Source organism: Chiroxiphia lanceolata, chromosome 11 (genome assembly GCF_009829145.1).
Source record: "Chiroxiphia lanceolata isolate bChiLan1 chromosome 11, bChiLan1.pri, whole genome shotgun sequence".
In the NCBI taxonomy this organism is placed as follows: Eukaryota; Metazoa; Chordata; class Aves; order Passeriformes; family Pipridae; genus Chiroxiphia; species Chiroxiphia lanceolata.
Window position 1 is genome coordinate 4,419,615 of NC_045647.1, and position 18,390 is coordinate 4,438,004.

The window sequence follows — 18,390 nt, forward strand, 5'->3', positions numbered from 1 at the left end:
TTTTGTATTTCTATTTCCACATAATTAAGTGATTCACTGAAGGAGAAAGGTCAGACAGGCACAGGGAAGGAGAATGGAACTTTTTATGAAGTAGTGGGGCCCAGGATCTTGCAGGAAAACTTAGAAATAGGAGGGGGTATAGTTTTCCTAATGGATGTGAAAGCATTTGGAGCGCTCAGATCCTCACAGTCCGGTTTCAGCAGTCTCCAGGAGAATTCTTCTGGCCTCTCTTTAAATGAGAAACTTGATCTAAAGATGAGCTCACCTAGGAAAAGCTCTGGCTTTTGGCTGTAGTTTATCTTGCTTTGGGATGGAGCACCTCTCCTACAAGGAAAGGCTGAAGATAATTGGGATTGTTCCACTTGGAGAAGAGGCACCTTCGGAGTGACCTAATTACAGCCTCTGAGTACCTGAAGGGATCTGACAAGGAAGATGGAGACAGACTTTCTGCAAGGGCCTGGAGTGACAGGACATGGGAATGGCTTCAAACTTGGCAGTAGGTTTAGAGTGGATATTAGGAAGAAATTCTTTACTGTGAGGGTGGTGAGGCCCTGGCATAGGTTTCCCAGAGAAGCTGTGGGTACCCCATCCCTGGAAATGTTCAAGGCCAGGCTGGACGGGGCTCTGAGTAACCTTTTCTAGAGGAAGGTGTCCCTTCCCATGGCAGGGGGATTGGACTAGATGAGCTTTAAAGTCCCTCCAACCCAAAGCATTCTATGATTCTGCATTGTATTGCATTGCAGACCGCTCCTTTACTCTGTCATCCCTCTTCTTCAGACTCGGGGAAGGATGGACAAGTGCGTATGGAAAGCAACTCTTCCAGATTTTGTTGCAAAGTCTACAACATTTTGATGAAGAGGCTGGTTAAGGCACTGCTCTGTCTGTCATTATTTTATCCTGAGTTGCAGACTAAGCACAGTATTTTTATTTGGTAGGTTGTATGCTGTGGTGCAGTAAAGAATTCCCACTGGGAGTGTGTACTGCACTTGGCATGTACATGCAGAGCAGGTCAGTGTGGATGAAGGCATCCAGTGTGCTGAGTGTGCAGGTGTGGGAGCTCCGTGTTTATGGCAGGGATGCTCTGTGGCTGGAAGAAACCATACAGTCTATCCCCTGGAAAAGCTGGCTGTGGCATTCACTTGTAGCTGCAGGTGAAGTGCTTTCTGTAAGGTCACAGGGAGGGTTTGTTACAGGTAAACCTCCCCAGTGCTGCATTTTTGTGTCTGTTCACGTATTGAGTGTTGTTTGCTCTGAATAGCTCTGCTGGTTTCTTCCCAGCCACCATCCCAGACATGGTACTCATGTAGCAGAAGCACTTGTTTTTTTCAGGGAAAACAGTCTTATTTCCTTGCCTTCCCATAGCTGTAATGCTATATTACAGATCTGAAAGAAAACCCTCCAAGTCAATAAACAACAAAAAGCAGACTTATCTTTTATAGTGCTCTTGAAACAAATGTAAGGTTATAACACTAAAGCAGGTTTTATTAAATCTAGGTGTGAATCCATATTGAAGAAATAATCCACTGCTTCTTTTCTGCTTCTTGTCTTTTTAATTAGCACTGGCAATGGGATTGTTAGCTTTTAAGATACAGTAAATATGAGCCTATTAATATTATTGAATATAATACTCAACAAGGTACAGGGAATGCTGGTAACTGTAGCTGTTTTATAGAGGAGCTAAAAGTGGGCTCTCTTCTCTTTGTCAAGTCTTCCTTGTGACTGCTGAGGTGAAGTCCATAATGGCAGCCATTCTCCCAGTTCCTGGAACAGCCATCCCATTGGATGGTGTGGGACCCTTGTCCCTTAGTCCAGTCTGCCAGGATGGGTTTGAGCCCCTTTCCACAACACAGTGAGCGTCTGGAGTTTAAAATAGTTCTGACTCCTTCTTTATCTTGAGAAATGATTCACCAGTTCCTCTGATAAATGCTTTTTGAAGTGTTTTACTCTTGGTTTCAGTCTCTTAACTTGGGCAAGGACTGGATTATAAGGGTTTAGCAGTGATTAGCTCTGTTTACAGTATTTTTTTCTTGCTCTGAAAGGTACGGTGTTTGCTTTGCTGAGGGGTTTTATTTTGCAGAGTTTCTGTTGACCACCTGCTTTTTTTCCTAATTGGTTACAAGGACAATTGCTAGGCATAATAAATAAAAGATATGGTCTTCCAAGGCTGTGTCATAGGGACTGTACGTCAAAGATTCATAAACTGCGAGCAAAAATATGTGCCTTTCCCTGGGGGCAGGGAAGCACGTGCCGTGTTCATGTTTGGGGATCCTTCCAAGGTCACTGAGAGCCTGCAGTAGTAACTTCTCTAGTGCTGGCTGATGGCCTGGCTGGGCTGCAGCCACACTCAGAACAGGGCAGCCCACCAGCTCAGGTTTGCTGTGAACTCCTCTTAGACTTAACTTTTTTTTTTTTGTGGATTTTTGAAAAATACTTTTTTTTTGTTTGTTTCAGTCTTTCCATGCAGAGCAAAGGCAGGAGTAGAGTGTGTCTTTAATGCTTCTTAGTCTGCCTGATATGTGTTTCACCATTCTGTCAAGGGAGGTTTCACTCCTGCCCAGGCAAAATCTTCTGGTGCTTAACTCTCCTGTAAGAAGTTTATTCCCAATACCTGACCAAAAGGCTTATCCTAGAATCATGGAATCATTGAATGGCTTGGGTTGGAAGAAACCTTAAAGATTATCTTGTTACAATCCCCCACCATGGGCAGGGACACCTTACACTAGACCAGGTTGCTTCAAGCCCCATCCAACTTGGCCTTGAGTACTTCCAGGGATGGGGAATCCACAGTGTTTCTGGACAACCTGTGCCAGAGCCTCACCACCCTCACCAGGAAGTATGTCTTCCTAATATCTAATTTAAACCCACCCTCAGTCAGTTTGAAGCCATTACCCCTTGTTCTATCACTACATACCCTTGTAAGAAGTCCCTCTCCAGCTTTCTTGTAGGCTCCCCTCAGGTACAATCTCTTCCCTTTTCTGTCTGTAACAGGCAGAGAGCAGATTGTCTCTTTTCTCATTACAGCATCCTTTTTCCTACATGAATTCTGTTCCCATGTCTGTACCCTCCATCTTTTCAGAACTGAAGCAGTCTTAGCTCTGTCCTTGTCCATCCTGTTTTTCAGACCTGTGGTTAATCTGGTCACTGTCTTCTGGACTGTCTCCAGTCGTCTTGAATTGCAATGCTCCAGTGATTTGATCCTCCAGCTGAAGTCTTGCTGTAGCAAGTGGAGACAATGAATTTCCCATGTATAACTTGCAGGCAGTGCTCCTATTTGTGTATCTGACTGTGGTACTTGGCATTTTTGCAACAGCATGACCCTGTTGACTCATATTCAACTTGTGATCCGCTGTAATCCTTAGGCTTTCTTTTCCCCCTCTAAGAAGTGCTGTGTAATCAGTTGTCTTCCTTGCTGTATTTAGAAAGTTTGGATATTCCAGCTAAATTGTAGCATCTTATAATTTATCCCTTATGAATGGCATCCCATCTTTACAGACAATTTTTTGCACTTTCTCCTCCATCTTTTCAGTCTCTCCCAATGTAGTATCATCCACAGATTTTCTGAGTTGACTGTTAATTCATCTGTGTTGTTCTTAAAAAAAGATTGACTTCTTCAACACGTTTGCTGTCTGATTCCATCTGAGAGTGACCCATGATACACACCCAAAAAACAGTAATTTTGTTCAGATTGTATTTTCCTAGCTTGTTTCTTACAATGTCCTTTGAGATACTACCAGAGTCTTTACAGTAAAATACAGGTCCTGTTTTCCCTCTTTCAAAGACCTAGATGTTTTTCCTTTGATTTTAAAAGATCACCTGCATCTTGGACTGACCTGCACTTGGAGTTCAAAACAGTTCAAAACCCATGCTGCCTTTGCTGGGCAGGACAGAGCAGCAGGAAGAGCAGCCAGCGAGCACCTGGCTTGTTCCAGCTTCTTCACAGCTATTGCACCAAGTACCCAAGCTAAGGAAAAATGAAATTGTTGGAATCTTATTGGCTGCAAAACTTACCACAGCCAGACCTCAAACAGCTATAGGTAGAATGTGTAGGGACAAAGTAGCACTTGCAAAAATACAAAATTCCAGGTCTCAGTTAACTGATTTTCCTAGTGGAAGCTCAAACTGGGTTTGCTTAAAAAGAACATCCTAGGATGGATGTGCCTGGAGACCCCTCACAGGGACCCGTCCCTGTTCCCTGTGTATCCCATTTCATACATTGGTTCTTCTTGAAGCACAGTCTTAGCCCGAGAAAGTCTCTTTGCTGTTGTTTTCAGGCCACAATCTCGTCTTGGAAGCCATTATCTTTACCACACATTGTATCCCTCTGTGTCCAGTCTTGTATCAGATTGCCCTTGGAACAAAAGGTGAGCAAATGATTGTGTCTTCCCATTTAATTGCATATGTCAATGATAAATCTTTTGAGAAGACTCAGACCACATGTTTCTGAGTAGGCCGCATCTCAGTCTGTGTCCTGATCCCTGTCCTTCATCAGTCTTTCAAATCTGAAGGAGAAAACAGAAGGCTCAAAGGGGGACATGGGGTGAGGGTGTGAGTGTAAAATCTCATTTTGTGTTTAGTGCACAGAGTCCATCCAGTCCCCCAATAACTGCCTTAGCTGCACCTCTGTCATTTGGAGGCCTCTGCTCCTGTCTTTGCCAAGTCTCTGTCATCCACAAGACAAGACATCTGCAGTACATTTGTTTAAAGCAGGGAGATGACAGGCATTGAAACAGATGTTGGAAAACAGAGCAGCAAAAGGCCTGTGCTAAGTGAATCGCCCATAGGGCCTGAGCTGTTTGATGGCTGATTACAGTGTGAGCCAACTGTTCGCTGAGAGCAGGCTGAACCTGGGAGATCCCTCTGGTAAGAGATGTACTTTGCCAACATGTGGTGTTCCCTTTGTCACCATACCTTTTCAGATGTACCTGGGGAAAACACAGGGAACGGGATTATCATTCAAAACCCTTTAGATGAGTAACACTCTTGCTTATCCAGGCTGAATTGATTCCTAGTTACGAGTTGAACCATCGGAAAGCATCAAGAGCGTGCCTCGGCATCCAACAGTCAGTATCACTCATTAGTTTGAATGAAAAGCCTGTATGCAGGCTTTATCAAAGCTACAGAGAGTTTTATCGTGATCAACATAAAACAATATTCTCTCTGAAACCTCTGCACCATATTGCCATATAAAAAGCAGCTAATGTCTAGTGATCCTTGGTATATGAAGCAATTCAGGTTTATCACAAGCTGACATATTATGCTTTGACAGCAAAGAATCCCTTTCGTACCTGATCTCATGTTTCCTAAGACCAGCTTTTCACCTCCTCTCATCTTGTCTTTAGGAGCTGATCCCCCTGTGCTGGGGAGATACAGCTCTTGTTAAATGAACTCGTGAAACCTGGGAGTATTTACCTGTTCATCATCTTGGGCGAGACATGAACTTGCTGAGTAAGGGAGCTGGGCTGGGGCTCAGTTTGTTCAGTCCTGTGGACAGGAGCTGGATGGAAAACTAGCCCCTAGCAGAAAAAAAGTACCCCTTCATGTTCTCATATGTTCAATGGGCATCCAGCAGTGAATGCCAAGGACACAAGGGCTACCCTTTTCCCCCAGGGTTAAGACAAGGTCAGGCCATACACTTGGTGCTTTCCCAGAGCTGGAGGGGCTCCTGTGCCTGGGCTGGCACTGATGGAGGAATCAGCAGCTTGCTCTTCACACTCACATGGGATTGCTGATACTCCATATGCATCCAGAGGTTGCACCATCCACTGCTGCCTTACCTAAGGGAATGAAGGATGGGGCTCTCCAGCCTGTTGGAGCTGCCTGTGGATGTGCTATCTGCTAATGAAAGAGTGTTCAGCACAATCACATTTCCATCTTATCTTGGTGGAAGGAAGGAAGGGATATGTGCATCTTCTTCTATTTTGTTTTTCTCCATCTGATTTTTTTCTTGGCAATGTTGTGGACAGGCAGTAGGTGACAGCCTTGGAAATCATTACTGGTTTGCCCTGGTCTTTACAGGGACCTGAACAGTTTACCAAAAGCATTTTTGAAAGGACTGGCTCCCATATGTCTGAGTGAAAAACACTGGACTGTGCTTGAACCTCCTTATATCATTATTGTTTATCCAAAAGGATGAAAGGACGAAAGATCCAGGACACCTGGAGGGATGAAGGGAAGGAGAGCTCCTGTGTGCCTGCCCTGCAGATTCCTTACCTGAGCAGCCTGTACACAGCCACAGATGTACTGCAAATTTTGCTGCCCAGCCAGAAAAACCAAGGGGTTTCCCTTCTGCCCCCAAAGCTGCTGCCGTCTGCAGAGGCAGGAAGCTGCACTGGGGGATTTTACTTTCAGGAAATCTTGTTGATCCCATAGTTTCGCAGGTGGCATCCAGGGCACTGCAAGTCCCTGCACAGTGTATCCCATCTCTGGCTTTTTCCACTCCCTTTCTAGAGGAGCTTTGGTCCTCAGGTCTCTGTACTCCCATCATCTTGAACAATATAAATATTGTGCAAATCTACCAAGGCTTTGAGCTGAATGTGGAGTTAAAGGGAAGCTAGGTGCATGAGTATGCTTTTGGTCCTCTAAAACGGATGTTCCGCTGAATAATGAGGAATTTATTAAGTGTAAAAGATTTTTTATTTATTTAGAAGTGTATTGTTCCCAGGCTTGTTCTTACTCTTCCCAAAACTGGCTTTTGTGACTTGGCAGCGCTGGGTTAAGAGCTGGACTTGGTGATCCTTGAGGTCTTTTCTAACATAAATGGTTCTGTGATTCCAGCTTGTTGTGCAGTGCTGGCTTTGGGCTCAGCCAGTTTTGACTCTGCTTGGATTTCCCCAGAACCTCTTTGGTTTTTTGTGGAGGCAGCTGGTGTGTGAGACCTGAGTCAGTTGTACCCCTGCCTGGAGGTGGCCCAGGGGATTCCCCACTGGAGCAGGGCCAGGACAAAGATCTTTATGCACATCTTTGGTGCCCACCTTCTCCAGGTGCCCACTACCCCTCAGGGCTTCAAACACCTTTCTCCTTGCTCCCTAAACTGCCGTAACTTAGGCAACGTTTGTGGATTAGGACACCTAAAATGGTGCTAGGTGAAGCCATCTGAAGGCAGAGGGAAGTAGGAGGTGTCCCTGCAGGGGGCTTGGAACTAAAATGATCTTTAGGATCCCTTGCCACCCAAACCATTCTAGGATTCTGTGATATGATTACCTGAAGGTTAAAGGGATTGATCCCTTTAAGTGCAGACTGTACTCACCTCTTCCTTCAGGTGAGCAAAGGGAAAAATGTTTCAAAGTCTCTAACATATGAGATGTTCATGGAGATGAGTTTTCTGACCAGGTACAAGCAGATGCAGTTGAAATAGGTCAGCACTGTTACTTGTGTGAAAAGTGTTTATTCGGGGCCTTAAAAAGAAAAATGTGATGAAATCGTTATGCCAGAAAATATTAATAAATAATTGATCGATAGTGAAAAAGGCTCTTTCTGTAAATAAACTCCAGTGTAATTAATAGCTCTGTGTTCAGTAGTGTGCATGCAAAAGAAGCCAGGGATGCAATTAATGTGCCGGGGCCCTGAAGGACATCTGCAGATAAGGGTTAAACAGTCTGTTGAAGCTGAACTCATGAACCTGGTTAAATTGCTGGACTTGTTTGTTTCAATAAAACTTTTGTCTCTGCTGTGTATGTATTTTATAGCATTCTATAAGAAACACTTTAAGTCATATTTTTAATATAATGTTGGTAGCAAAGTATGAAGGACAGAGGAGGTAACAGAGAAGGCAACTTGCTAATGCAAAAGCAGTGTACTGAAAGTCACTTTTATTTCTTATTTATAATCTACATGCACACTCTGGATAATAGATGACAACGCTCATTCAGTACTTTAACTTCAAAGCAGAGAGAAGGCATGGATGACAGAGCTGGGAGCTGGAACACAAAGGTACTAACAACAAGAGGAAAAATGCCTGTTTACTGGATTGCATTTGTTAGCACACTGTCTTCAGATATTGTTCCCCCAGGAATAGTGAGAATATGTGCTGCACGAACAATGATTTAACATCTGAAAATGGTACTTAAAGAGTTTTCTGTCTGGTAGTAATGTGATGAAGGCTTCTGAATGGAACCTGGGGACTTCATTTCTTCTATTTATCTATATGTCTCTCTGGTTTTAGTCAGCGGTAATTGCATATTTAACCCCTTAAATAGGTTTAACCCTCTCAGCACCAACTTTTTTTTATTTTATTTTTGGTCTCACATCTCCTTTTGTTACGCTACAGCTGTGCCTCTCACATTCCTTGCCAAAAAAACAGAAAGGCAAAAGGGATTTTGGAGAAGTTGTGGCCAGGGAAGTGCATCAAGAATAATACCAAGCTCCACCTCTCCTTCTCCCTTTTCCTCTTCTTCCTTTTTTGAGGAAAGCAGTAGATAATAGCATCCAAGGAAAGTGTTTTAATGCGATTCAGTACAGCTGGGAGCCTTATAGCAGAGAGTGAGAGGGAGAAAGAGGGCTGTAATGAGGGGGGAAGTTGCAGATAGAGCAGTAAATCAACAGTATAAATTTGCTGCTTACTTCAGCACTCTACTTCTTTGCATCTTTCTCAATTAGCACTTGTTCTGGGGGGCTTGCTTAATAGCTTATGTGAAACAAATATTAACATAAATTGTTTAATTATATCAAAATCTTGAATTCCTCCAAGACGTAAAATTGTTTTTAGCTAGGAATACATCTGCAATAAAACATCATCTAGTTAAAGTAAACGAGCTCTAAGGAAAGTCATAAGATTGTAGCTGAGCTACTTTTACAGTTTATTTTCATGGTATTTAAATTATGATACCAGTGGGTATTTTTAATTAGTGCCTCTTTAAAGTGTGCACTTGTCTACATAAGCCATTTTGGCAAATTTGACTCATTCATACCGTGGTTGCTGTAAAAGAGGCCAGCACAGCCTGCAGGAATTGGAATTAAAAGTTTCTGCAAGCTGTTGTCGACATGACCACATCTCATTAACTTAAAAAATGGAGATTATTTGCCTGAAAGCTTGATTTGACTAACAGTAATCAAATATTAGGCTCAGTGGAGAAGGAGGAGAAAAAACAGCCTCACTGTTGTGATCTATATCCTTAAGTGTTGTGTGGTTCACTTTAAATAGCTATGGCATATTTCTGCTGTGACAAACAGAAAGGGGAAAAAAATAATAAGACATAGGGCTTTGTGAATAATCCAAGGTTAGTTTTATTTTCCAGTCTGACATATTATTTACTAGGTTTAACCAAGGGTAAATATAATTTTTCTGATGATTTTAACATTAAGAAGAATTAAATATTTTGAATAGTTTCAAAGTTTAAGCACTGGAAATTTCTTGTATCTCATGATTATCAACTGTTAAACAGTCATGAACCTTAAATTTGTATCCTAGAATCATTTAACTGTTTTTAATAAAATAAGATGACGTAGGTTGCAAAATTTTGCATAAGAGAACCAAAATAGAGAAGTGCCTTTCTAATCTTGTGAATTCTTTAAATAATGATATAGCTGAGGGAAAAAAATCATCTATATTTTGTGCAACTATTAAGGTATTGGGAGTATGAAATTCAAAAATGTTTGTGCTTGAGAGTGGTAGGGTCAGAATTCAGTGTTGTGTGTTTGCCTGTTAGGCAAAGGACAATGTCATACCTAGATGGAAGCTGTGGCACACGGTATTAAAAAAATATAAAAGGTGCAGTTAAACAAAAGAAGATAAAGTCTTGCGCCTTTTTATGTCTTTGAACTGAGAACATGTGCTGCATTTTACTAAAGGAACATGAGCCTTGAATGTAAGTAACTGGTTTTTGCATTAGGTACTCCCTGGAGGTAGCAGAAAAATATCATGTCCCTGCATGAAATGCGAATGTGAAATCTACCAGAAAGAAATATTTATGACCATTTTATGCTTGATTAGACTTGGATGACATCTGTTAGAAGACAGGGACTGGACAAAGAGAGAGACGCTCGGGGGCAAATGTTAACAGAGTTGTTTAGATGATGCTGGGGCAGGAGCGTCCATTTACTGCCAGGCAAAACATAGGAATTGTGTTAGCGAGAGTGCAGCTGACAGGAATTCGCCGTGATGGAGACAGTGTAAACTGACGGGCTGAAATAGTAAAATGCAGCTGTTGATATTCGCCGCGCTGCCACGATTTATGGGCAGGTATCGCAGCTGAACACAGATACTGTAACTTCCAGGGAGCAGATGCATTAACAAAGTTATATAAATGTGAGTCAGCTATAAAAAAAGCGACATCTTCACTTTTTAAAGTTGTTATTCCGCCAGGCTGCACAGAGAGTTGGAAGGACTTTCCGGAGGGGAAAAAAAAAAAAAGGCTGGATTTTCTTTTTTTTTTTTTTTTTGAAGTCTCTGCAGAACACACTGCTCTGAAGCAATCAACCTGATTGTTTACTTTCCCCTCCTTCCTGTAGCACTGGAGCTTTTGCCCATGCTGGATCCTGCTCTTTTCTGAATGAAACACGTTCCTTGGCTGCATCTGCCCTGGCACAGGGGCAGGAGGGATGAGCATCCAACCCCCCGGCCCAGGGCAGCAGCACCAGCAGCCCTTCAGCTGCTGTAAATCTTTAACTCCAAAGTTTGACAATTAATCGATGGTGAGCCTTTATGTGTTTTTAATGTTAAACTGTTGTTTACCAGCTCAGCAGAAGCGGGTTTTATGGCTGGAGGTACAAACACTCACATCACTCTGGGTCTTTTCCCAGCTTTCTTTTCCTGTAAATTTTCTCTGTCTGGAATGCTTATGGGAAATGTTATTTTGTTTTTGTTTGCAACAGCTCTGTTGTTTTGATTTTGTCTGAGTGGTATGGAAAACAGTACGTCACTTGGAGTGGGTGTTTTGTCTATTGGCCATTTGGCTATTCCACATATATTTCTCATACTTATTACATGATGACAAGGGAACCCAAATGGCATAATTTTCCAGTTGAATTTTGCTTTCCAGTTTAATAATAGTGAAAGGAAAACAAAGTTAATAGATTTAGCAGTTTTGATACTGCTCACATGCTGATAGATGCCTTTGGATTTTTTTCCCTGTGGTTAAGGGTCTATTTAAACAAAGGTCAGATTAATGCATATATCAGTTTCTGTAATAAACTGCATAAGGATTATGTTACCCATTTTGCATACAGTTGTGAAAAACTGTAATTTAAGTACCCAAGCCCATAAAAGGGTAATAAACAACTTCAGTATCATCAATATGATTAGTCTAGGGTACTTTTTACTGTGATTTTTTTAGGCAGTCCATAACAGAAGAAGTACCAGCAGATGCCTTTTAATTGAAAAATGATCTGAAATAAATTTTGCACTTGAAAAGAGAACACGGCATTCTCCATATAACTGTTTAGCTGGAGAGATCTGAATGTGAGATACATGGATTCTTGCAGAGTATTTACCATGTTGAGGAGAAAATATCGACAGACCACAGACTGCAGCTTTAGGACCAGATAATTTTTATGTATAGTACCGAAATATAAAATGGAAAGTATGATTAATTTTTCAATTTCTCTCTGCAGATATCTAATAATTGTACCCATGGACTGCCAAAGGCTCCCATTAAAGATTTAAAATGCAAAGAAAGGTAGAATCAAAAAGATGGTATTTTGGATTAAATAATGTAAAAAAAACTGTAGGGCAATAGCAAAGTGAAAAGCTGTTGGCAAAATAAAAGCATCGTGTCAACTCTCCTTCAGACAGATTTCAACATTTACACATTCAACTGCATCTTTTTGTAGCTGGGATTTAAAATAAAAATACTTAAACGTTACTTAAGCCAGCTGTGATTTTAAAATATATTTTTGACCTTTCAGGTTTTGATAAGCTTGTTCTCAGCAGAGTGATGAAAAATACAGTGTGTGATCCTGTGTTATAAATATCTCCATAAATACAGTGGCAAGGGGTGTAATCTGTTGTCCAGTATTTAAGAACGTGTTAGCAAACTGTGTAGCATAATGTTTCTTTCATTAAGTACCAACAGATATAGGGTGGCCAGAAAGCATTTTGAACAGCTTCTTGGGAACGTGCTATTTTTGTTAGCCTTGGAAAAAGGGATGCTGCTGCTGTAGTATATAAAGGCTGTCAGAAAGGTCCAGCTGGACTTTTCCTCCCTTTTCTGTACTGTCTTTATCACTTTGCTCAGTTCCACATAATAACATCTTCATCTGAGATTGCTGTGGCACAGGGGAACTGCATTTGTTGATCAAATTTGGCTGGATAACACTGTGATCTCGTATCCTGAAGTGCGGAGATGTGCCTGGAATACGTAAGCATAAAGCTGGCCCCTTGATTGATTGATTCTGCCTGTCACAGAACAAGATAACTGGATCAGTAAATACCCTGTGCACTTCAACTTCATCTATACAATCAAAAGTGAGGGCATCATGGGGCTGAAAAACACCGAGGCATGATGGGAATATCTACATTTCAGAATGATAGCCAGGAACTTGCGAAAAGCAAGGAAGAGAAGAAAAATTTTTTATTCCTTTTTTTTCCCTGTGTGTTTGTACACGAACAGCAGTGAAAAGCACATTAATTTTGGTGTGCTTGTGGTGTGTTTGTTTCTCCATGGATTTATTTCAGCTTCACATCAGTGTAACACTCCTGCTGTTGCCAGTGGTGCTAAGCCAGCACAAGGCAGGAGTAAAGCAGGTGAATCAGACTCCGGATATCTCGGGGAAAGCACGTTATTTGGGGTCTCCTGTAAGAAGGTGGCATTTTATCAGACAAATGTAATTAAGCTATGCAGCTAGCTGAGGTGATTTGCTAGTTTGGGAACTCCCTGAAGTTCAGCTGAGTACCTTGAATTCAAACTGTGGGATCCAGCTTTATTCTGGGAATTTAAATTGAATCCTAAGTGAGAATTAACAGGGCACCAAAAAAAAAAAAAAAAAGGTGAAAGATGACAGGTGGCAACATCTAAAAGGCCACACTTTTGTGTAGAAATGGAATATGAGCAAAGCAGATGGGTTTTGCTCAAGAGTTTTGCTGTGTTTTTCCGGGGATGCTTTTGGGCTAGAAAATAACTGTCTGAACATAGTTTTAGGAAATTCTGGAGATCAGTGTTCCCTTCAAAAGTATATGTGTGCGTGTCATGTATTGCTGATAGAACTAGTTCATCCATCTCCAGCCTTGCTTGTCCTTTCTCCTTCCTGATCGCCCCTGCACTCTGTGGGTTTTGTCTGAACAAGATGGAGTGACAAAGTGAGGAGATCCCTCTCAGGCCACCTTCCTTCACCAGGGTGTTACCAACAGTGAGATGTGGTTCCCTGCCCCGTCTCCTTCTCAGGGTGATACTTTAGAAGCACAAGGTGTTAAAGACTCAACAAGCGTTTGCCGTGCAGAGCCTGTTGTGGTCCTGTAGCTGAGCATCTCACCTCCAGGTATCCCCTGCACTGTGCAGGGCCAGGTGTGTGATCCTTATGGGTCCCTTCCAGCTCAGGATAGTCTGTGATTTTGTGGTTCTCCATGAAAGGGAACCGCTCTGTAACTGGGTAAGGCAGCACTAGCACTAGTACATCCTTAGGCTCAGAGCTGCAGGATTAGGCAATCGTGGGAGCAGTTTATTACAGTGCTTTTGCTTTTAACTTTTTACAATTATGAGATTTATGTGTAGTGTTTAATCTGGCACTTCTGTTTAGTGCTTCATTCGTCTAAGACACAGATTAGCACAATTTTCTGTAAAGTTTATAAGATTCCTTCAGACACCTCCGGAGTGTGGGGAACTGGAGAGATCCAGAGCCCTGTGTTGATAACTGAAGACCTGCCTTGCTACTGCCTGAAACAGCAATGCTTAAGGAGAAAATACTGCTTGTTTTCTTGGAGTGTTTTTGGATTCTCCTACATCTAGGACCTTTTATATATGGCTATGGTTTCAATCTATGTGTCACTCCCGGGTATCATATTAAAAGGATTAAATGGTTGACTGTGGGCTCTCTGTACTGTAATTGAGTCTCTTTGAATTTTTTTGGTATTCCAGATATTGGAGAAGATTGCAAACTGTATGATCACGTACTTTGCGTCTGCTTTCTTTTCTTACCTACGTACTGACAAAGGCCAAGTACTCACTACTGAGTAGGATATGGCATTTACTCTGGGTTTACTCTGGGTAAACTGGCAGCTTTCAGATCTTGGTTGGAGTACTGTTACTGTATGATACTGGCATGGTTTTCTGACTGTTTTGGATAAATGACTTAAGGAAAATTTGACAAATGGCATAAATAACCTTGTCCAACCTGGACTTGTATCTCAATTTTGCAAGATTCCCTCAGGAATCTGCTTTTTTTTCATCTAACTCTCTCCTAGCTTTTCATGGAGAGGGAGTTCTGTCTTTTGGAGTCAGAATGACTTGGTAGACATGGAAAAGCCTGTAGTGGTTATGCACCCCAAAATGCTTTCCTGTCAGAGCCTGTGCATGGCAGGCTTTGCTTGGAGAGAGGGTTTGAGGTTTTCTCCTCAGGCTCACAGGGCTTTACCTTTCTTGGTCCAGTGGCTTGCAGCTTTGGACAATTGCTTTCTAGGAAATTGGACATGGGTGAGTTTACAATAGTCACATGTCTGTGAGGCTGCCCACCTACAGTGCTTTCTGATGAGCTGCCCAGAGACATTGGGCACAGTTTTGCAGGCTAGCGGCCGTGGCTGCCCAGGTGGGAGCTGGCGGTGGACGGTGGCAGGAGGTACTTGGTGTGCTTGGAGCTTTCAGGACACTCCCTGTCCATGCAGAAACAAGCCTCAGGACAGGTGTCTGTGCTATTAGCCACCATCTGGGAGAGAGCCACATGTGATGCTTATAATACCGTATCTGTCTGCAAGGGAGCTGCTGGAGAGGCAGCCAGGGCTGGGTGCTCCCTGTGTGATCTGACATTCCACAGCGCAGCGAGTGCTTGCCAGATGGACCAAGGTGCTGGAGAGCCTGTGCTCCCAGTGAAACGGGGGGCAGGAGCTGAAAGCTGGAAGGGAAGATCTGCTTTGTACTGGCAGTGAGAAATAGAAACGATAAGAATCCCATTGTTCTCATCCAGCAACTGCAGTTGTAGTGAAGGGATAAGAAGCGTCCTCCTCTGTACCTTCCCTGGAGAAACTGGGAGAGATATGGAAGGTCAAAGGATACCTATGGGGTGTGATGACCAGAAAGTGGTGTAAGGACATTGCTTCAGGTTGCAGTCTCTCAGACCAAGGAGATTCAGCATCCTGGGACATGTCACAATAGAGAGGACTGGGGGATAGGCAGCCCTTGATGGCTCTTCACTCTCTTCATGTTGCAGTCATTCTCTGACTATTATATTTGTTGGTGTGGAAATCAGCTAGAGCAAGCAGCTAGCTGTAGACTGTGGCCTTCTTTCTCAAACAGTGCAAAAGAACTCAAGGGGAGCTTTAATCGAAGTCCAACTGTTTGGTAATCTATGTATTAAGTATACACTAAAAATACAAAAATCGATAATATCTGGAGATTTCTGACAGTTGGAGTTACTTTGTGTAGAAAATATATGGCAAGTGTTTATTTCTAAATGTTGGCCGCTGCTATTAGGTATTTATGACATTGGAAACGTAACTGAAGGCTGAAAGCACCACAACAGCCTAAGGTTGGCTCAAATTAACCCATAACCACAACTTGAAGAGGGAGTTTTACTCAACATTTAATGCTGGAAAACATCTCACAGTGCTTCTCAGGGATCAAAAGCTTTGCAAAAGTGATCAGCACTACACAAGCAGTGTGGAGGATGCAGAAGCAATGGATGTAGGAGTTTCAAGTGGCCAGGATCGTTCTAAATAAAGTTTCCTGGGGATCAAGGACCTTCCTTTCTGTGTTACGTACCTCTGTCCTTGTTCTTTGCTTTTCCCCAGTCCTTCAACTGGGTGGGGTGAGGAGTAATTTTTAGGCAGCATTTGCAGGTTGTTTTTATGAAGCACCAATGTGAGAAAACTCCTGAATTTGACACAGCAATGGAAGGTGGGGCAAGTTCATGGCTCTGAGGGTAATTCTGAACCCCTCCACCATGGGCCTTGTTTTCTTTGGCTGGAGCGTCTGACAGGGCTGACATATTTATGTACAGAGCTAGTATTTAGCTTGGAATTTTACACATATGAATGATGAACTAAACAGAACTCATTTATGTTTTTCCTTCCCTCTGTAGCTTTTTTTTCCCCCTCTTTATTTTTTTGAAATGTGAGGTTACGTATTGCAGACAAGTCTCAACATATCCACCCCGTGCTTGACCACCGGAATTAATAAGTAGCCACATTCCTTGATGATTCTATAGGGATTGGAGGCTGGGCAGCCGAGTTTGCTATGCAAGAGAGTTAATAAAAATTTTCATTGCTGGAGGAAAGCTTATATACAGTAGTCTGTTTGTCCTGTATTTCAACCACCTGAGTCAGAGCCAAAAAAGCAATTGTCTACTACATATTTCAAACAGATGCTGAGGGGTAAAAGGAGTGACTAGAATTCACAGCAATAAAATGCTGGCTCTTTAAGTTCCCTTGAAGGAAGTGAACCTATAAAATTTTTGCTGCTGACTTGTTTGTCCAGTTCTTTGAAGTATTTAACATTAATTTAGTCTGCAAATCATTGCCACCTCAATTTTTCATTGAAGTATCGAAGCCTGCTAAACACATAACCTTGGAGTGCACGAAAAAACCTGATTCCTTTAGCAGATACATTCATTTACCCATTGGAAAACTTCCTTCTGATGCTGGTGGTGGGGTATGCTCTAGGTATTTGCAAAGGAAAACTTTTCAAAGGAGTTTATTTTTTATGACTGTTAATTTCACTTGCAGTAGGAGAAGTGTGTTTTAAGTGGTGGTGTTCCACCCTTTTCTGTTAATAACACCCATTGCTGCTCCATGTCGGAAACCAAGGTGGGGGGCCAGGATGGTTGTGTTTGATGGAGTAATGGGCTGTGCAAAATTGTTGGAGGTTGTAGGTGTTCAGGAGTAGATGTGCCTGTCCTGTGCTCACCACTGTGTGCTCAAGCAGGGTGGGAGGCTGTGGTGGCAAGGGCTGGGGGACACCCTCGTGCTGCAGGTCAGTCTGCCAACGGTTCATGCCCTTTTGGGCTGTGCCCAGAATTGCTGAAAATCAGACTGAATCAATGACAGACCTGCTCATGCCAAATGAAGGGAGTGTTTCCCCTGTCTCAGATATTCTGCCTTCCAAGCAATCTTCAGGCTCAGATAAAAAATTACAAAAGTAATTTGCCCTTTTGGCAGAAAAATCTCAGATTATTTGGCAAATTCCTGGACTTAATTATTGCTGTGAGATCCTGATCAACAACCTCCCCTTAGTGTTATTTTTTCCCTTTTATTTTTATTTTTTCCCCCGTTTTGACTTTTTCCACCTAAATTGAAGTTTCTCCCTTCTCCTGATCCTTGTGCCCCACGAGATATGGAGGAGAAGACCCCTGGCCCCACCACTATGGGCTCCAACAGAGCCACACCCTGCCTGGAGCTGCCCACAGCAGCACTGCTGGGACCCAGCAGTGGCACGAGCAGAGGACATCAACTGTGAGGGGAAGTTTAAAAAATGCCATCAGGCTTAACTTGGAAAAAAATGTCAACACAGAGGGTGTCAATTGAAAACCAGCAGGGTGGGAAAGCTGCTGTACTGTAGTGGGAATGCAGCAGCCTCAAGGCCCTTTAAATGATTGGTGACACACTAGAGATATTGTTAAATTACCTTTTTTATTGGTTCTTGAGTCTTATGTCTTAAAAGACTATTCTTTGGAAGAAGTCAAGAGAATCCTTATATTCGGTTTAGATATAAACCTGAGATACAAAACATGGATATGGATCTGGGCTTGAACTTCTCTGGTGTCAAGGGAGTCTTTCAGGCTGAGATTTTGGTGTGAGACGTCTCTTTGCACATGATAGGTTGGAGGGCTTGGGTGCAGTGCTCACTTACAGCACAGCTAAGCTTCAGCCAGGGATGTTGGTATTTTGGCATGTTTCCCCACCAAACGGGGAAATAGAGAAGTATTTCTGTCTTACAGTTGTTTAAAGATTAAAAAGAACATTTTCTGTTTTGTTTTCAGCATCGGAAATTGAATACAAGGATTTACCAATTTTTAAATTCACTGATTACGTTGAAGAGAGGACCAGAAAGTGTTTGAGATCAGTTATGCTAGTGAGCAACCAGAGAAAAGGGTTTTTTTGCATCTAATTCTAATTTTTAGCATTCAAAACTGCTTATCTTTTGTTGTTCATGAGAATTGTTTCAAGTGTTAATTTAGTTGCCCTGTCTGTAAAATCTGGGGGGTGGACAAGAGGCTTTTTAATTTTGTTGAAGGACTTTAAGACGATTTAAGAACGAGTGCTAGTAGTTTGTAAGAGAACTTGGGGCACAGGCTTAATGAAGGATCACTGGT

At 42.3% G+C, this 18,390-nt stretch overlaps 1 protein-coding gene across 31 annotated transcripts in view; it reads left to right on the forward strand.

Annotated features, from left to right (window-relative positions):
- FOXP1 (forkhead box P1) overlaps nt 1-18,390 on the forward strand; it is a 382,430-nt gene that overhangs the window by 225,050 nt on the left and 138,990 nt on the right. For 2 of the 31 annotated variants that reach the window (XM_032699401.1, XM_032699400.1), the window contains exon 1: nt 3,836-4,361. The exons of 24 other annotated variants lie outside the window; for them this stretch is intronic. In XM_032699401.1, the coding sequence (XP_032555292.1) occupies nt 4,149-4,361 (213 nt within the window). In that variant the 5' untranslated portion in view covers nt 3,836-4,148. Of the gene's footprint in view, nt 1-3,835; nt 4,362-18,390 lie in introns of those variants that run through there. 5 more of the 31 variants (XM_032699399.1, XM_032699433.1, XM_032699413.1 and 2 more) reach the window with 5 other exon arrangements.